Below are 21,787 nucleotides of genomic sequence, written 5' to 3'. Positions count from 1 at the left end.
AAAGAGGCAAATGTGAAACCAGCCTAATGTGGAAGGGGGGCGGGGTGGTCTTAATACTTATGCTGATTTAATCAATCACATATACTGCGCTGTGACAACCTGCATCTGTGGAGTTATACAGTGAGTATGGTTGGAGGTTACAATAGTATATAGAAGAGCATTTTGTGTTGAAAATATGGTGACCTGAGGCCACTATAACACTGTAAGGATAATGGCAGCCAAGATTTTATTATCATTACAAAGCATGACGCTGCAGTTATTGTACTTTTATTACATTGCTCTAAATATTATTGGTGACAAGTCGCTATCTGAATGAGATATGGATATCTGTATATTGTGACGTAACCATTGTGCTGGTTCTCCCTTCCCAGGGTAAAAAGGAATGGCACAGTCTTCTTGTGGCACACAATGAAGAAATATGGTTATACTGATATCTGTGACAATTTTATTTCACTGGTTGCACAGCACAGGAAAAACAAAGTGATAAACAAAGTCCCTAGGCCCAGGCTAGTCACACAAAACAACTTATCAATAGCAACCAGTGATACTTGCAGTTTTGAAGCACATGGCCTGTGCAGTGTCCACTCCGCAAGATATGACTTTTTTCCCTCCCCAAGCTGAGAGAGTAAGGTGAAAACATAGCCTGGTTATATGCACAGCTAGCCAAGAGCACCTCATCAGGATCTGTAGTGCTAAGACTTAACCCTTTTTTGAACCTGGCTTTCCTTAGTATATAGCAGTGTTCCCCAACTCCGGTCCTCAAGAGCCACCAACAGGTCATGTTTTCAGGATTTCCTTAGTATTGCAGAGGTGATAATTTCATCACCTGGCCAGGCAGGCATCCAATCACCTGTGCAATACTAAGGAAATCTTGAAAACATGATCTGTTGGTGGCTCTTGAGGACCGGAGTTGGGGAACACTGGTATACAGAAAGAATTTGAGAGACACATATGCACACTGAAAACATATTCATACCCCATGAAATTTTCCACATTTTTTTAAATTCAAGACCAGTTAACTGAAATGTTTTTTAATTAGGATTTTACGTGATATACCAACACAATAAGAAGTATTTGTGAAGTCTCAAAAAGAAACATGATTTTCTTAATATTTTAAAATATAATTCTGCACATTTTGACATGCATTTGTATTCAGCCATCTGTAGTCTGATATCCATAAATAAAATCTTGAGTGACCTTTTGCCTCAATATTTTTAATTTATTCTCAGTATAACTACATCTGTTCTGTGAATGCCTCACAGGTTTGCTTGAGAACATTAGGGATCAAACAACATCATGAAAACCAAGGAGCACACCAGAGAGATCTGGTATCAAGTTGTGGAAAAGAGTAAAATAGGGTTAAGTTATTAAAAAATAGCTCAAGCTCTGAACATCTCCCAGAACACTGTCCAAAAATGGAAGGAATATGGCACAGCTACAGCTGCAAACCTGCCAAGACATAGTTGTCCACCTAAACAATTGACATCTCAAGCAAGGAGAGCACTAATTAGAGAAGTAGCCAAGAGCCCCATGATCACTCTGGAGGAGATGCAGAGATCCACATCTCAAGTGGGAGAATCTGTCCACAGGACAACTATTCGTAGTATAAATTAGTGTAAAAGCAAGCCATAAGAAGTTCTGTCTGCAAAAAAGCCTTATAAAGGGACATAGCTACCTTGTAGGAGAAAGTGCTCTGGTCAGGTGAGGCCAAAGTATAAGTTTTTGGACTAAATGCAAAATTATTATTATTAGTATTTATTTATATAGCACCATTGATTCCATGGTGCTTTACATGAGAAGGGGGTTACATACAAGTTACAGTATCACTTACAGTAAACAAACTAACAATGACAGACTGATACAGAGGGGCGAGGACCCTGCCCTTGCGGGCTAATATTCTACAGGATTATGGGGAAGGAGACAGTAGGTTGAGGGTTGCAGGAGCTCTGGTGTTGGTGAGGCGGTAGCTTCGGTAGTGATGAGGCGGCAGCGGGGTCAGTGCAGGCTGTAGGCTTTCCTGAAGAGATGGGTTTTCAGGTTCCGTCTGAAGGATCCGAATGTAGTTGATAGTCGGACGTGTTGGGGCAAAGAATTCCAGAGGTTAGGGGATATTCGGGAGAAGTCTTGGAGGCAGTTGGATGAGGAGCGAATATGTGTGGAGGAGAGAAGGAGGTCTTGGGAGGACCGGAGATCACGTGAGTGTTCACGTGAAAATGGTGTGAGTGGCATAAAACTAAGACTGCACATCATCCTGCAAACACCATCCCCACCTTTAAGGGACAGGGAAGCTGGTCAGAGTTGATGAGTAGATGGATGGAGTTTAATAGAGGGCAAACCAGGGAAAACCTGTTAGATGCTATAAAAGACTTGAGACTGGGATAATGACATTGAATATACTGTCAAAGATGCAATGGAAAGGTTTTGATGACAGCATACTTGTTTTTGAATGGCAAAACCACAGTCTAGACCTAAATCACATTGAGAATCTGTTCAAAAAAGCCATGAATTGGACACAGCTAGCATGTGGAAGAGGATGCTTTGGTCAGACGAGATGAAAGGACAACTTTTTTGGCTAAAGGCAAATTGCTGTGTATGGTGGAAAATTCACACTTTTCATCACCCTGAAAACACCATCCCCACCAGACATGGTGGTGGCAGCATCAAGTTGTGAGAATGATTATCTTCATCAGGGACAGGGAAGTTGGTTGGAGTTGATGTTATGATGAATGGAGCTAGATACAGGACAATCCTGGAAGAAAACCTATTAAAGGCTGCAAAATACTTGCGACTGGGGCATAGGTTCACCTTCTAGCAAGTTATCGACCCTAAACATACTGACAAAGCTATAATGGAATGGTTTAGAGCAAAGCATATTCATGAGTGTGAATGGCTCTGTCACAGTCCAGACCTAAATCCCATTGACAATCTGTGACAAGACTTGAAAATTCTTGTTCACAGTTGCTCTCCATCCAATCTGCCCGAGGTAGAGCGAGTGTGCAAAGAAAAATGGGAAACAATTTCAGACTCTAGATGTGCAAAGCTGGTAGATACATACCCTAAAAGAATTCCAGCAGTAATTACAGCGAAAGATGGTCCTACAAAGCACTGACTCAGGGGACTGAATACAAACGCTTGTCACAATTTTCAGATTTATATTTTTAAAATATTTTAAAAACCATGTATCATTTCCTTTACACTTCACAAATACTACTTTGTGTTGGTATATCACATAAAATCCCAATAGAATTGATTTACCTTTGAGGTGTAACATGAAAAAATGTGGAAAAATTCACCGGGTATGAATACTTTTTGAAGCTGTAGTAGATCCCTTCAATAACTTGTCCATGTAATATAATAATAGTAATCTTTATTTTTTATATAGCGCTAACATATTCCGCAGCGCTTTACACACATTATCATCGCTGTCCCCGATGGGGCTCACAATCTAAATTCCCTATCAGTATGTCTTTGGAATGTGGGAGGAAACCGGAGTGCCCGGAGGAAACCCACGCAAACATGGGGAGAACATACAAACTCCTTGCAGATGTTGTTCCTGGTGGGATTTGAACCCAGGACTCCAGCGTTGCAAGGCTGCAGTGCTATCCACTGAGCCACTAAAATATATACTGCATAAGTGAATAAACTTTATTATTTCTGCTATTTTTCAGCTTATTCAAGAGGGAAACATGTGCCGCATCCGGAGTTTCATACTGAAGAACCCATCATGTCTGATGGCTAGAAATGAATATGAGGGCACAGCACTTCATTGTGCGTCAAAATATGGACACTTGGAGCTGATGTTAATGATTATCAACCAGACTTCTGAAGAAGGTAAATTTTTCATTTCTCCCTTAAGATTACAACTGTGTGTTCATTGCCTAATGTGTGACATTGCTGGAGCTCAGATCGTAAAAGCCAAATTTTAGTTATACATGATTAATATCCTTTCTTAGCTTTAGGGCGGTTACAGATGAATGTATCAAAAATCGTTGGAGTTTTGTGGGTAATTTTTCTAATTTTCAAATTATGTTCTATTCGTGTGTCCTTTTTTATGTCTGTGTGAAATTCAGGTGCAATTCGTTTTCATACAAATACATTAAAAATATACATGATCAAATACAGTTTCCTAGGTACATAAAATAAATCTATTGTAAGAATGAGATGCCACTCGGATGTTCCGAGTGGGATCTGTTTTTTTTAACACATCCATAGAATTAAATGGGTGAGTCTCAGAAAAAAAGAAGAGCACAGTTAGGCCTCGTTCACACGTCAGTGTCTCCGGTACGTGGACTGACAGTTTTCTCACGTACCGGAGACACTGATACACGTAGACCCATTCAAATGAATGGGTCTATGCACATGTCTCCGTGTGATCACGGACCGTGTGTCAGTGTGCAAAACACGGAGACATGTCCGCTTTTCTCCACTACTATATAGCAATTGGATACAATAAAACTAACTTTTATTTACTACTATTAAAAAAATTCTGAATATATGTGACATATATACCCAGACAACAAACAAAAATGTATACGAAGGAAAGGACCAAGGTGAGGAAGTGCCCTATACCCTAACACAGAAGGAAAAACAAACATATACACGAATATAAAAATGACAGTACTGTTGTAAACTTGAACTGGTATATGCCAGCAACCAGTAGTAGTGCAGCACTAGCTACACTATTGGCAGACAATAAGAAAATGCTCTGTGCCTCCTAATCCCTATGGAGAAAATGCAGGTATAATGTCAAAAGAAATAATGCATAATAAAGCTGTCTACCATGGGGGATGTTCTGATGTGGACTGATAACTGCTAATTCCTCTATACAGGCTAAATGTCTAGACATATGTATATCAAAGACACTCAAAGAATACCTGAGGGACGTAAATTGCCGACCACAGTGTGATATAAGGAGGCTTTTAAGGGAAAAATAAACACAACATGAATCACTGATGTGGGTCCATAACTCAGAAGTCACCACAAAGGACTCAGCCGTTATATTGTGCTTATATACATCCCATTGTAAAGCAAAAGATAACCAGTACTGTCAATCTATAGCAGCATAGCAACGGAGCTTCAAAGCCAACATTTCTAGCAAAATGCCCAGTAGTTCAAATTTTTATAAACATGGAACCATCCTGCCCCCTATATCATTGGTGGGCGTTCCCTTATATTAGAACTGCAAATGCTAAGAAATCGCTTAAATATGTATGCATCAGTAACATTGATCCAGATCGGTATCTAATGTGTATACTGAGTATTCCCAAATAATGGGTGGATCTCACCAAAGATGCCAAAAGAGAGTTCCTAGATGTCTGGATTTCTCCTGCATTGGTGAAGCCGAAAAATAGAAGCCCCGGCTATAGATGGCGTCTCCCGACGCGTTTCTTCTTATGGAGTCATCAGGGGAGTTGAAAGACCTATGCTTGCCGCTATCGTCGGTCTGCTCCCTTCTGTGCCGCTTTATACTCTCAGGTTTCTAGCGCGTCTCAGAGGTCCCGCCCCCGGCGTGTGACGCGTACCTGGTTCACAGAAGTACTTCCGGTATGTTCCGAACATGTAGCTATGAAGGAACACCAGCATCCCAGGGAGGTGGAGCGCAAGCGCTTCCCTCCACCAGATACCGGCGCTTATGAGGGTCATGTTGTTAACCCCAAACATACCGCAAAGACTAGGGATGCATGGTGCACAGCTGAATATGACAGCGCGCACTGCAAATGGGGACGCATGCACAGATAAAAAGGCTGAATAGGAATAACAGACCTTTATGCATGGGCCCACCACATTAAATAAAGAACGAATACACTCATATTTATTTCGTCCCTTATATATCACCTAAGGCATGGTGCAGGTTTAATTCTTTATATTTTGGACACATGAAAAAAGTTCTCGTTGGCAGGATAGGACTATGGTGCTTCTGTACAAGACCAATGGAGTGGTGGCTCAGAACTGTAAAGAGCCAATGTATTTGTATGTACTGTGGACTATATCAATTGTTATCTAGAATATAACAGGAAATCCAGAGAATGAGTCTAGAAAAAGCAGGGATGGTACGGGACACCACAGATTGAATCAAAAATAGAGGAAAAGTGAAATAGAGAAAGATAGCCTATAAGCCCCTAAAACAAAAAACCCTAAGGACTACCTGCTCCCTGCCTAACAGCGGAGGTTGGCACCCTAGGAGACCCTGCGCAAATGGCGCCCCCACTCAACGGCGGCTGTCCCCAACTGTTAAACCCTACGACAACCCTACTTACAAGGAGAAAAAAATATAAGTAGGAACAATATGGGTAAAATAGAGACGCAAATAGTGTGATTGGCAAAGCCAAAGGATTTTATACACTAAAGGGCAATATGGTGTAATACCCTCCGGTATAGCTACTGCCTGCTGAAGGGGCATCCCATGTAATTATACGTAGGGCACCCTCTACCTACAAGGCTAGTGCTAAGTTTCAGTGTTTGTGCAGTGCCAATGCAAGGTCATGGGAATATTAGATGTATCAATAACTTATATCAGGAAGTCGATTCGTAACAATGAGTAGAAGAATTAGGGCTACAAAAAACAATTATACGGCTGTATCTCGTTCATGCCCAGAGGTTGAACCGTTCTGAGAGTGAATATCCATCTACTCTCCTTCTGGAGAATAGTTTTGTCCCAATCCCCCCCTCTTGTTGGTACCAGAATTTTGTCTATACCGACAAAGGATATTTTCTGGGGATTGCCCTGGTGGACCCGGTTCATGTGGGTTGCCACGGGGGTTTCTCTTTTATTGGCAATGTCACGGAGATGTTCACCGACTCTTTTACGAAACTCTCTTTTAGTTTTTCCAACATACTCCAAACCGCATTCACAGGTGGCTTTGTATATCACTCCCTTCGAGCGACAATTAATGAAGTGGCGGATGGAGTAAGTGGTGCCTGTGACATTGCCACGAAAGATAGTCGTTTTTGTGATTGAAGTACACGCCTTACAATCCCCACACTTAAAACAACCCTTCACTTGGTTCATAAAGGTGGGTGTGCAAATGGGCTGGTAATGGCTGTGAACCAATCTATCAGATAGAGATCTGCCTTTTTTGTAAGTGATTTGAGGAAAGGATGAAATGTGTTTCTTTATATCATTATCCATCAGGAGGATAGGCCAATGTTTTAACAAGACGTCTCTGATTTCGCCTGCCCCGTTGGAAAAGCGAGTGATGAAACGAATAAGATTTTCATAGTCTGGTCTCTGTCGGGGAGTTAACAAATGTTTTCTCTCCTTTTTTGCTGATTCATTGTAGGCCTTCCTGAGAACCCCTTCCGGATAACCTCTTTCTAAGAACCTATTTTTTAGGTCTACAGCCTGTTCATGAAAGGTATCCGTATTAGAACAATTTCTCCGGATTCTCAAGTATTGCCCCTTTGGAATCCCTCTTTTTAGGGGGGCCGGATGATTGCTTTCCCAGCGAAGGAGAGAATTGGTGGCAGTGTCTTTCCTATGGGTTTTTGTTTCTATTTCTCCATCCGCTTTCTTTTCTATGCATATATCTAGAAACGCTAGTTTAGTTGCACTTACTTCATAGGTGAAACGTAGCCCCATGTTATTGTTGTTAAGGCTCTCTACATAATTGCCAAATTCGGTAGCGTTTCCTCTCCAAATAACCAGCACGTCGTCAATATATCTTAACCACATGACAATTCTATCATCTGGACCAGACGTGACATCGCCAAAGACCATTGTTTCCTCCCACCAGCCCAGGAGCAAATTAGCATATGAAGGCGCACAAGGACTACCCATAGCGGTGCCCCTGAGCTGGTGGAAGTACTTACGGTCAAAAAGAAACACATTTCTGGTCAAACAAAATTCCAAAGCCTCCAAGACAAATTTGTTGTGCTTGTCAAATTGTATACCTCTGGTACTTAGATAGTGGTTCACAGCCATAAGACCTTTGTCATGAGGAATGGATGAGTATAGTGCCTCGACATCTATACTTCCCAGAATCATATCTGGATCCAGACAAATGCCATCTAGTTTGCCCAAAAGATCTGTGGTGTCCCGTACAAAGGAGTTCAGAGAATTAACAAAGGGTTAACTTAGAACTCACTAAGGTGTACAAAGATCAGATAGCCTCCTGGTGGGAGGTGCAGAGCTTGGACAATTATATTAAATCTGGTATTGTCCCTAGACATTTGAGAATAACTCTGGCACCAGGCTATCGTTATAAGAATCCCAGTTTATTAGCAAAATGGGAAAAAGAAGCGACAGATAGTTCTCTGAGACTCATGAGACTTCTGCTAGAGGAGGAAAAACAGAATTTAATTGTATTAAACGAATCTTTAAAGGAACAAATTGAAGTAACTAAAAAATTCATCTCTGAACCAGATTTTTCCAAAAAAGAGACACAGTTACAGAACTCTATAGAAAGATTCCAATATCACTTAAAGGACAAAAAACATAAGTTCTTCATAAGGGATCTACAAGAGTTCAAAGAAAATAAAGCTTACTCGCTCTCAACAAGTAGGTTTCCACGAAGAACTGAGACGGACATTTCCTCCTCAGAAGCAGAGGTCTCTGATAGTGAAGCCAGACCAAGTGGACAAAGAGGGAGAGGTAGAGGGAAAGGAAGGGGAGGTAACTGGGGTCGAGGTAACAATAAGAAATCTCCGGCCGGGAACGGTTTTTTAGACCTGAGTTACCCCCTCAGAAGCCGCTCCAACCCACCTACCTAAGTACTCAAATAATTAACCTATCCTCAAGACCACTCAGTGATAACGAACTCAGACTTTTGGGCAAGGGTCTCTCATTCGTACCTACTTCTGACATGGACGTTTTTGAGACAGTAAAAGACCTCAATTTATTTGTAAGACGCCTGAAATGGAAGAAGTTCTTCTTAAAAGAAGATAAGAGACAGTGTACTGAGTTGGGAATCACAGATGATCTATTACAAGACGTACGGATGCTATACCATCTAGGAGACCCAGACCCCATATCTGATGGAAGGGGCCCTTTTACCTGTTTAAAAAACAAAAGTACTAAAATGCCACCACCAATGGGTGATCTGAGTTCTATCGACATTTTTTTGAATTTGGTCACTGAGGATATTATGAAATTGCCAGATAAAAAACTTAGGACCTCGTATAATCTATCTAAGACTGAAATGGCATGTTTGTGTGATTTGGAAAAAGACCAGTGCATCACCATAAAACCCTCTGACAAAGGGGGAAATATCGTGGTCATGGACACAACAAACTATCACACCTTATGCCTCTCTTTACTGGACAGTAAAGAGGACTATAAGATCCTCAAAAAGAACCCCCTTGGTGAACACTTGAATGAGTTAAAATCTATCGTTGCAAAAGGCTATGACAATGGAGTGGTGGGCAAAGATGAGAGAGAGTTTTTGGTGCCAAAAAATCCAGTGGTTCCAACTTTTTACTGCCTCCCCAAGATACATAAGGGTACTAATCCCTTAAAAGCCAGACCCATTGTCTCTGGGAATAATAGCCTGACCGAGAAACTGGGTATTTACATAGACAAAATTTTGAAACCCTTTGTTAATTCTCTGAACTCCTTTGTACGGGACACCACAGATCTTTTGGGCAAACTAGATGGCATTTGTCTGGATCCAGATATGATTCTGGGAAGTATAGATGTCGAGGCACTATACTCATCCATTCCTCATGACAAAGGTCTTATGGCTGTGAACCACTATCTAAGTACCAGAGGTATACAATTTGACAAGCACAACAAATTTGTCTTGGAGGCTTTGGAATTTTGTTTGACCAGAAATGTGTTTCTTTTTGACCGTAAGTACTTCCACCAGCTCAGGGGCACCGCTATGGGTAGTCCTTGTGCGCCTTCATATGCTAATTTGCTCCTGGGCTGGTGGGAGGAAACAATGGTCTTTGGCGATGTCACGTCTGGTCCAGATGATAGAATTGTCATGTGGTTAAGATATATTGACGACGTGCTGGTTATTTGGAGAGGAAACGCTACCGAATTTGGCAATTATGTAGAGAGCCTTAACAACAATAACATGGGGCTACGTTTCACCTATGAAGTAAGTGCAACTAAACTAGCGTTTCTAGATATATGCATAGAAAAGAAAGCGGATGGAGAAATAGAAACAAAAACCCATAGGAAAGACACTGCCACCAATTCTCTCCTTCGCTGGGAAAGCAATCATCCGGCCCCCCTAAAAAGAGGGATTCCAAAGGGGCAATACTTGAGAATCCGGAGAAATTGTTCTAATACGGATACCTTTCATGAACAGGCTGTAGACCTAAAAAATAGGTTCTTAGAAAGAGGTTATCCGGAAGGGGTTCTCAGGAAGGCCTACAATGAATCAGCAAAAAAGGAGAGAAAACATTTGTTAACTCCCCGACAGAGACCAGACTATGAAAATCTTATTCGTTTCATCACTCGCTTTTCCAACGGGGCAGGCGAAATCAGAGACGTCTTGTTAAAACATTGGCCTATCCTCCTGATGGATAATGATATAAAGAAACACATTTCATCCTTTCCTCAAATCACTTACAAAAAAGGCAGATCTCTATCTGATAGATTGGTTCACAGCCATTACCAGCCCATTTGCACACCCACCTTTATGAACCAAGTGAAGGGTTGTTTTAAGTGTGGGGATTGTAAGGCGTGTACTTCAATCACAAAAACGACTATCTTTCGTGGCAATGTCACAGGCACCACTTACTCCATCCGCCACTTCATTAATTGTCGCTCGAAGGGAGTGATATACAAAGCCACCTGTGAATGCGGTTTGGAGTATGTTGGAAAAACTAAAAGAGAGTTTCGTAAAAGAGTCGGTGAACATCTCCGTGACATTGCCAATAAAAGAGAAACCCCCGTGGCAACCCACATGAACCGGGTCCACCAGGGCAATCCCCAGAAAATATCCTTTGTCGGTATAGACAAAATTCTGGTACCAACAAGAGGGGGGGATTGGGACAAAACTATTCTCCAGAAGGAGAGTAGATGGATATTCACTCTCAGAACGGTTCAACCTCTGGGCATGAACGAGATACAGCCGTATAATTGTTTTTTGTAGCCCTAATTCTTCTACTCATTGTTACGAATCGACTTCCTGATATAAGTTATTGATACATCTAATATTCCCATGACCTTGCATTGGCACTGCACAAACACTGAAACTTAGCACTAGCCTTGTAGGTAGAGGGTGCCCTACGTATAATTACATGGGATGCCCCTTCAGCAGGCAGTAGCTATACCGGAGGGTATTACACCATATTGCCCTTTAGTGTATAAAATCCTTTTGCTTTGCCAATCACACTATTTGCGTCTCTATTTTACCCATATTGTTCCTACTTATATTTTTTTCTCCTTGTAAGTAGGGTTGTCGTAGGGTTTAACAGTTGGGGACAGCCGCCGTTGAGTGGGGGCGCCATTTGCGCAGGGTCTCCTAGGGTGCCAACCTCCGCTGTTAGGCAGGGAGCAGGTAGTCCTTAGGGTTTTTTGTTTTAGGGGCTTATAGGCTATCTTTCTCTATTTCACTTTTCCTCTATTTTTGATTCAATCTGTGGTGTCCCGTACCATCCCTGCTTTTTCTAGACTCATTCTCTGGATTTCCTGTTATATTCTAGATAACAATTGATATAGTCCACAGTACATACAAATACATTGGCTCTTTACAGTTCTGAGCCACCACTCCATTGGTCTTGTACAGAAGCACCATAGTCCTATCCTGCCAACGAGAACTTTTTTCATGTGTCCAAAATATAAAGAATTAAACCTGCACCATGCCTTAGGTGATATATAAGGGACGAAATAAATATGAGTGTATTCGTTCTTTATTTAATGTGGTGGGCCCATGCATAAAGGTCTGTTATTCCTATTCAGCCTTTTTATCTGTGCATGCGTCCCCATTTGCAGTGCGCGCTGTCATATTCAGCTGTGCACCATGCATCCCTAGTCTTTGCGGTATGTTTGGGGTTAACAACATGACCCTCATAAGCGCCGGTATCTGGTGGAGGGAAGCGCTTGCGCTCCACCTCCCTGGGATGCTGGTGTTCCTTCATAGCTACATGTTCGGAACATACCGGAAGTACTTCTGTGAACCAGGTACGCGTCACACGCCGGGGGCGGGACCTCTGAGACGCGCTAGAAACCTGAGAGTATAAAGCGGCACAGAAGGGAGCAGACCGACGATAGCGGCAAGCATAGGTCTTTCAACTCCCCTGATGACTCCATAAGAAGAAACGCATCGGGAGACGCCATCTATAGCCGGGGCTTCTATTTTTCAGCTTCACCAATGCAGGAGAAATCCAGACATCTAGGAACTCTCTTTTGGCATCTTTGGTGAGATCCACCCATTATTTGGGAATACTCAGTATACACATTAGATACCGATCTGGATCAATGTTACTGATGCATACATATTTAAGCGATTTCTTAGCATTTGCAGTTCTAATATAAGGGAACGCCCACCAATGATATAGGGGGCAGGATGGTTCCATGTTTATAAAAAATTTGAACTACTGGGCATTTTGCTAGAAATGTTGGCTTTGAAGCTCCGTTGCTATGCTGCTATAGATAGATTCTATTCCCCTGTTTACATGTTGGTCATAAATTTTATATTGAAATATATTTTTTATCTTTGTATTTAATAAAATTGGTTTTTTATATTGGAGTACCATAGTGGTGATCATCTTTATTTATCAGGTCACACTAAATGTGAGATATTTATGTACAATGGGTACTCTGACCCCCATATAGGAGGGGTGTGTACTATATTGATGAGAGCAAAACGTCTGTGAATAAATAACTGATACAGGAAAGATATATATCTTGGCACCGTGTTAGCCAGTAGATAGAAAAATATTTAGAATTGAGAGTCCTCAGTGGTTGATACCTTTTAATGGCTAACTGAAAAGATGGTAACAAATTGCAAGCTTTCGAGACTACACAGGTCTCTTCTTTCTTTCTTTCTTTCTTTCTTTCTTTCTTTCTTTCTTTCTTTCTTTCTTTCTTCTCTGAAGAGACCTGTGTAGTCTGGAAAGCTTGCAATTTGTTACCATCTTTTCAGTTAGCCATTAAAAGGTATCAACCACTGAGGACTCTCAATTCTAAATATGATAATAACTGATTAATTCTGGCAGAGAAAGAATCAGATTTCACTGATAAGGCATATTGCTAAATTGCTTATTTTCAAGAGAACTATTGATGGAATAAAAATTAAGACAGTTAGGCTTTATCTTCCGATTAACCCCATGTATTGTCTTTCATAGAAAGCAATGTCACTTTAATTATCTGAATGCGTAATTTTATAGATAGCATCTGATGAGATAAGACACTGTTTGTCTTCCTGTTTGAATTAGAGATAACAAAGGAGGTAACAGATGTCATTCTTGTGAAGTATTTTTATGACTGATCCTCAGGTTATTAGATGTAAGATATACACTGTGCTACTGTGCTCTATACCCAGGCTGAATTATAAAACTCATTATTCATCCATAACATTAAAATATATTTGGTTACTGGGCCAAGTTATTCCTAAGTCATTGGGAATCGAGGAGACTCTAGGGTTGATTTTTATTATTCTCTTAGTAGCCAATATTGGCTGGGGAGCCATACTGAAATGCTGTGCACCAAAGTCCAGGGTGTGAGGTCTTTCAGAGATCTGCATAGGAGTTGCGGTGGCCTTAATCCGATGACATATGTTACCTGCACAAATTCACATAAAACCCATAAGTAATTCCTGTAATTTTTTTTTTTTTACTTTACTTCCTGTGATGTGTTGTTTGAGGCGAGTCTCAAATGCTACAATGCAGGAGGACAGAACTACAGACACTTCCCTACAATGTCTATCAACCTCCAGTGAAACAGGACGTCATCAGGGGGTAGCATTGTGGTCATTTACCACAGTTTCATTAGCAGAGAAGGAGAAATGGCTGCTGCTTTCTCCTGGCCGCTCACATCTTCAGGGGTCGCTCCTGCACTCACTGCTTCTGTCCCGACTACCTCACTCACTGAAATCAGACATCAATAGAAGGCAATGATAAAAGCATTAAGAGTGACAGCAGTGCTGCCCCACAACCTCCCTAAAATCAAGTGACAGAAGCTGTGAGGTAATGCTGCTGTCACATACATTGAATCAGTGAATGAGGTGGCGGAGACAGATGCAATGACTGTGGTGGTAGTGACAGAAGATACTGGTGGTGGGGACTGTGACTGGACTACTCCATCACTGCTACTGAAAAAGGACATCGTAAGGGGGTGGCGGTGACATAAGCTGTGAGGTAATGCTGCTGTCACATACATTGAATCAGTGAATGAGGTGGCGGAGACAGATGCAATGACTATGGTGGTAGTGACAGAAGATACTGGTGGTGGGCACTGTGACGGGACTACTCCATCACTGCTACTGAAAAAGGACATCGTAAGGGGGTGGCGGTGACATAAGCTGTGAGGTAATGCTGCTGTCACATACATTGAATCAGTGAATGAGGTGGCGGAGACAGATGCAGTGACTGTGATGGTAGTGACAGAAGATACTGGTGGTGGGGACTGTGACTGGACTACTCCATCACTGCTACTGAAAAAGGACATCGTAAGGGGGTGGCGGTGACATAAGCTGTGAGGTAATGCTGCTGTCACATACATTGAATCAGTGAATGAGGTCTCGGAGACAGATGCAATGACTGTGGTGGTAGTGACAGAAGATACTGGTGGTGGGCACTGTGACGGGACTACTCCATCACTGCTACTGAAAAAGGACATCGTAAGGGGGTGGCGGTGACATAAGCTGTGAGGTAATGCTGCTGTCACATACATTGAATCAGTGAATGAGGTGGCGGAGACAGATGCAATGACTGTGGTGGTAGTGACAGAAGATACTGGTGGTGGGCACTGTGACGGGACTACTCCATCACTGCTACTGAAAAAGGACATCGTAAGGGGGTGGCGGTGACATAAGCTGTGAGGTAATGCTGCTGTCACATACATTGAATCAGTGAATGAGGTGGCGGAGACAGATGCAGTGACTGTGGTGGTAGTGACAGAAGATACTGGTGGTGGGGACTGTGACTGGACTACTCCATCACTGCTACTGAAAAAGGACATCGTAAGGGGGTGGCGGTGACATAAGCTGTGAGGTAATGCTGCTGTCACATACATTGAATCAGTGAATGAGGTCTCGGAGACAGATGCAATGACTGTGGTGGTAGTGACAGAAGATACTGGTGGTAGGCACTGTGACGGGACTACTCCATCACTGCTACTGAAAAAGGACATCGTAAGGGGGTGGCGGTGACATAAGCTGTGAGGTAATGCTGCTGTCACATACATTGAATCAGTGAATGAGGTGGCGGAGACAGATGCAGTGACTGTGGTGGTAGTGACAGAAGATACTAGTGGTGGGGACTGTGACTGGACTACTCCATCACTGCTACTGAAAAAGGACATCGTAAGGGGGTGGCGGTGACATAAGCTGTGGTAAATGAAGTTTATTCTCTTACAGTGATCGGTTTCAGACACAGGGGTGGCAAAGGTGCTGGTTCAGTCACCACTGTGAGTCTACAGATACAGAGCAGGGGCTGTAACTGCACCCTGCACCCCCGGCCCTGGCTGACAGCCGACCCCAATGCAGAGCCAATGTCATTCAGGGCCAGGGACGAGGTTACTGAACCCACGCCAGAGCCGTCCCCATGTCTGAAACCGGAACGCTGCCGGGGGGAATAAATTGCATTTTCTCCCTGCTTTGTTCGGCTTAGTGCAGGCATCGGGCAGGTTAATAACGCTATAACCTGCAAATTAACCCTTTATCTACCAATGTCCTTTTTTGGGGACGCCTAATTTTTTGCTTCTAGCAACTAAGATTTTATGATTTTTATAATTACGGTACCGGTAGGTCCAATTTTTTGTGTTGTGTTTGTAAAATGAATGTTTTCAAAACAAGAAATCATGTCATTGTCATTTTTTATTGAATATTGGGACGCCCTTTTCTCAAAAATCTGTACTTGTAAAAAATTGGCAATTTATATTTCTGATTCTTTTCGACCCAAAATCGTTAAAAATCTGTCATTTAAAAAAAAAATGAAAATTGCTAATTTGGCAAGTAATGGCTTAAATCCGTATATGCATGTTAACGGCATTTTTTCTGGTGACAGTTTGCCTTTAAAGATAGATATTTAAAAAGGGAATTACATATATAGGACAGGTCCTTTAAATATGAAGATGCGACAAGCTGGTTGACATCATTGCCTACTGTATTTACCAGGTAGAGGCAAAAATATTGTAAAAAAATTACCGTGTATGTTATATTAACTCATTCCCACCAAAGTCAATTTTCACCTTTCTAACAAAATCAAACAATTCAAATCTGACATGTGTATCCTAATATGAATTACTATTGACTGCTCCAAAATGTCCCACTGATTCTAAGAATATATTTTTCAGGCCTCATGGAAAATGTAGAAAAATTCAAAATGTTTGAACTTTTTAATTTTTATTCACTTAAAAAGATGTATCACATAAAATAGTCAAAAAAACAACATTAACCTCATGTCTACTTCATCTACTTCATTCAAGATATTAAATGACTTAAAAGTTCAGCAGCAATTTTTCATTTTTTCAATAAAATTTAGAAAACTGATATTTTTAGGTACCACTTCCTTTTTGAACTGACTTTGAAGGCCTTATATCCCAGAAAACCGTTAAACAAGACCCCATTTCAGAAACTATATCCTGGAAGTTTGTTAACTCTTCATGTGCTTCATGCAATTTAACTCGAAGTGGAAGGGAAAAATATATATTTTTTTACTAAAATATTGCTTCAATTTTTACAAGGGTAACAAGAAAAAAAAAAGCCTAGAAAATTATTTTGCAATTTCTCCTGAAATTGGTTTGTATCTTCTGAAAATGATTAGGGCAAACAATAGGGCTTGGAAGCACTATTTGACTTTTGGAGCAAAAATTTGGCCGTGTTATTCAATATCGGGACCATTCACAATATGGAGTTGCTGCTGCAAGGAGAACTGCTGACCCACGGTAAAAATATGAAGAAAAATTCCAAGTGTCGGCAACTAATTAAAATCTTCAAAGCTTTATTTCAAAACATAACATTATCTTATCTACCACCGTGACTTTTAATTCTATGTTTTGAAATAAAGCTTTGAAGATTTTATTTAGTTGCCGATACTTGGGATTTTTCATCATAGGCTGGGATTGACTATGGACTATATGTCACAGGAATTCTTTCAGGGGTATAGTGACTATTGTGAGATGTTGGCAATGAAAATGGACTGTGAAATGGAAAAAAAATAATTTTAAGCTAAAATGATGCATTAGCTCCAAATTTTTAATTTTCACAAGAGGGATAAGAGAAAACTGATCATGTAGAAACTCCTTTTTAGGTATACTGCAAAACACAAAATGAGGGGAGCGCCATAATGGAGTGCAGATTTTTCTGAAATTTTTGACAGACACCATGTCATATTACCAGAGCCCCAGACATGCCTTCCCTCAAATCTCAAAATAAATATCACAGTGTATGAACCCACAATATAAGTAAATCCACTAAATTAACAACTATATCACTGACCTGACTGGATGAAATTATAAAATCTAACCTTTATTAGCATATGTTAAAATGAGTATATTTCCATTTCTGTCATACTAAGTGCAGGTCTATTTAGCAACATAAAAATAATGTTGAAATTCTAATCAGGATGTAGCTTATAGTTGGTGCGCTTCCTTCTCCTTCCTCATAACTAATCAATCCTCTTTAAATTATTAAGGAAATGCAGTTGGCAGATATTAATATCGTGGCCACAGAGTCAATATGAAAAGCTATGGTGCCAAAAACATTACTTATAATATAGTTTCCTGATATGCCCACCAAATACAGGATGAGTGAAATACATTGAGGTATATGTTAGACATAGGACACAAGAAAATAAATTGTAACGGTGTTTAACCCCTTCCCCTCTTTGGTGCGGTCTCCAGTGTTGAGCCTGAACCAATTCTGACACATGACAGCTGATCTGATCAGCTGACATGTGCCCCTAACAGCTGCGGGTGGAATCGCGATCCACCCCTGGCTGTGAACATGTTAAATACCACTGTCAAAGTCTGACTGCAGCATTTAACATGCAAATGCCAGAAGCTTGTCAAAACCCCCTCCAATCATAGTAACATAGTAACATAGTAACATAGTTAGTAAGGCCGAAAAAAGACATTTGTCCATCCAGTTCAGCCTATATTCCATTATAATAAATACCCAGATCTACGTCCTTCTACAGAACCTAATAATTGTATGATACAATATTGTTCTGCTCCAGGAAGACATCCAGGCCTCTCTTGAACCCCTCGACTGAGTTCGCCATCACCACCTCCTCAGGCAAGCAATTCCAGATTCTCACTGCCCTAACAGTAAAGAATCCTCTTCTATGTTGGTGGAAAAACCTTCTCTCCTCCAGACGCAAAGAATGCCCCCTTGTGCCCGTCACCTTCCTTGGTATAAACAGATCCTCAGCGAGATATTTGTATTGTCCCCTTATATACTTATACATGGTGATTAGATCGCCCCTCAGTCGTCTTTTTTCTAGACTAAATAATCCTAATTTCGCTAATCTATCTGGGTATTGTAGTTCTCCCATCCCCTTTATTAATTTTGTTGCCCTCCTTTGTACTCTCTCTAGTTCCATTATATCCTTCCTGAGCACCGGTGCCCAAAACTGGACACAGTACTCCATGTGCGGTCTAACTAGGGATTTGTACAGAGGCAGTATAATGCTCTCATCATGTGTATCCAGACCTCTTTTAATGCACCCCATGATCCTGTTTGCCTTGGCAGCTGCTGCCTGGCACTGGCTGCTCCAGGTAAGTTTATCATTAACTAGGATCCCCAAGTCCTTCTCCCTGTCAGATTTACCCAGTGGTTTCCCGTTCAGTGTGTAATGGTGATATTGATTCCCTCTTCCCATGTGTATAACCTTACATTTATCATTGTTAAACCTCATCTGCCACCTTTCAGCCCAAGTTTCCAACTTATCCAGATCCATCTGTAGCAGAATACTATCTTCTCTTGTATTAACTGCTTTACATAGTTTTGTATCATCTGCAAATATCGATATTTTACTGTGTAAACCTTCTACCAGATCATTAATGAATATGTTGAAGAGAACAGGTCCCAATACTGACCCCTGCGGTACCCCACTGGTCACAGCGACCCAGTTAGAGATTATACCATTTATAACCACTCTCTGCTTTCTATCACTAAGCCAGTTACTAACCCATTTACACACATTTTCCCCCAGACCAAGCATTCTCATTTTGTGTACCAACCTCTTGTGCGGCACGGTATCAAACGCTTTGGAAAAATCGAGATATACCACGTCCAATGACTCACCGTGGTCCAGCCTATAGCTTACCTCTTCATAAAAACTGATTAGATTGGTTTGACAGGAGCGATTTCTCATAAACCCATGCTGATATGGAGTTAAACAGTTATTCTCATTGAGATAATCCAGAATAACATCCCTCAGAAACCCTTCAAATATTTTACCAACAATAGAGGTTAGACTTACTGGCCTATAATTTCCAGGTTCACTTTTAGAGCCCTTTTTGAATATTGGCACCACATTTGCTATGCGCCAGTCCTGCGGAACAGACCCTGTCGCTATAGAGTCACTAAAAATAAGAAATAATGGTTTATCTATTACATTACTTAGTTCTCTTAGTACTCGTGGGTGTATGCCATCCGGACCCGGAGATTTATCTATTTTAATCTTATTTAGCCGGTTTCGCACCTCTTCTTGGGTTAGATTGGTGACCCTTAATATAGGGTTTTCATTGTTTCTTGGGATTTCACCTAGCATTTCATTTTCCACCGTGAATACCGTGGAGAAGAAGGTGTTTAATATGTTAGCTTTTTCCTCGTCATCTACAACCATTCTTTCCTCACTATTTTTTAAGGGGCCTACATTTTCAGTTTTTATTCTTTTACTATTGATATAGTTGAAGAACAGTTTGGGATTAGTTTTACTCTCCTTAGCAATGTGCTTCTCTGTTTCCTTTTTGGCAGCTTTAATTAGTTTTTTAGATAAAGTATTTTTCTCCCTATAGTTTTTTAGAGCTTCAATGGTGCCATCCTGCTTTAGTAGTGCAAATGCTTTCTTTTTACTGTTAATTGCCTGTCTTGCGCCCGTGTCACATGACCTCAGGTCGCCGATGGGTTGGCATGACAACCTGGGGTGTGCAGGAGACCTATGAGTACTACCCAGCTGCCGGCGCTTATAGCAAATTGTCATTTTAGCTACATAGAGTGGGGCTACAGTCTTACTGTGTGTAGCACAGGCAATCGAATGATCACAGCTTCTAGTCTCTCATGGAGACTATTGAAGAAAGTGAAAAGTAAAAAAAATGTTTTTATAAATATTAGAAAAGTAAAAACATATAAAAGTTTAAATCACTCCCCATTCGCCCCATTCAAGATAAAACAATTAGAAAATATAAAAAAATACACATATTTGGTATTGCTGTGTTCAGAATCGCCCAATCTATCAATATATAAAAATAAGTAATCCGAATGGTAAATGTCGTAACGAGAAAAGGCCAGAATTACGTTTTTTGGTCACCGCAACATTGTATTAAAATGCAATAACGGTGATCAAAAGATCAAATCTACACCAAAATGGTATCAATAAAAACCATCGGCTCAATGCACAAAAAATAAGCCCTCACCCAACCGTAGATCACAAAAAATGGACTCAGGTCTCAGAAAATGCCGCAATTTTTTTTTCATCACTTAAATTAAAAAGAATATATACGGTATATAAAACATCAGAAAAAATGGAGATAAGTCCAATCATAACAAGATATAAATTTATTAGATATAAATAAATAACAAATACAATGTACAAGACTAAGATCGGGAAAATTGTAGACATTGACCTACATTCCATTCATTCCCCGGGGTTTCACAGGCAGGAGCACAGCTGCATTAGCAGAGCTCCTGGGTGTAAAATTAGTTAACCCCTTCGGATGGATTTACAGCGTGGGACGAGACTGATCATCGGAAGGTATTGGATATTGTTGTTTTTTTATTTTACCTTTTTTACAGAGCAAGGGTCTTCAGGTGGATTACCAGTATAATAAACTATTCCAACAACCTGTGTATTTATTTCATTAAAAGACTTTGTAATAATGTGTGTGTGTGTGTGTTTTTTAACCATTTCATACTATTGGATTAATAATGAATAGGTGTCATATTTGACGCCTCTCCATTATTAATCTGGCTTAATGTCACCTTACAATAGCAAGGTGACATTAACCCTTCATTATCCCATATCCCACTGCTACATGGGAATGGGAAGAGAGTGGCCAAGTGCCAGAATAGGCGCATCTTCCAGATGTGCCTTTTCTGGGGTGGCTGGGGGCAGATGTTTTTAGCCAGGGGGGCCAATAACCGTGGACCCTCTCCAGGCTATTAATATCTGCCCTCAGTCACTGGCTTTACCATTCTGGCGGAGAAAATTGCGCGGGAGCCCACGCCAATTTTTTCCACGATTTAACCCTTTAAATTAATAGCTAGAGCGCCCAAATTTTGCACATACACACTACTAACATTTGTAGTGTGGAATATGCAAAAAAAAGGGATATGAGATGGAAAGGAGATAGCAAAAGCCGGCAATTGAATTACCCGCTTTTAAGCTATCTAGCGCTGTATGAAATAATAATATATATACATATGTGTCTCACTGACATATATATATATATATATATATATATATATATATATATACCCCTATACTATGTGTAGACATTTATTCTACC

At 40.8% G+C, this 21,787-nt stretch overlaps 1 protein-coding gene across 3 annotated transcripts in view; it reads left to right on the top strand.

The window, feature by feature from the left end:
* Window positions 1-21,787, top strand: part of TRPA1 (transient receptor potential cation channel subfamily A member 1) — a 248,856-nt gene that overhangs the window by 48,706 nt on the left and 178,363 nt on the right. For all 3 annotated transcript variants that reach the window (XM_069731474.1, XM_069731475.1, XM_069731473.1), the window contains one exon: window positions 3,669-3,831. In XM_069731474.1, the coding sequence (XP_069587575.1) occupies window positions 3,669-3,831 (163 nt within the window). The remainder of the gene's footprint in view (window positions 1-3,668; window positions 3,832-21,787) is intronic.

This window comes from Ranitomeya imitator, chromosome 6 (assembly GCF_032444005.1).
Source record: "Ranitomeya imitator isolate aRanImi1 chromosome 6, aRanImi1.pri, whole genome shotgun sequence".
Taxonomy (NCBI): Eukaryota; Metazoa; Chordata; class Amphibia; order Anura; family Dendrobatidae; genus Ranitomeya; species Ranitomeya imitator.
Note: the sequence above shows the minus strand (reverse complement) of the source record. Positions and strands in the feature narration are given on the sequence as shown.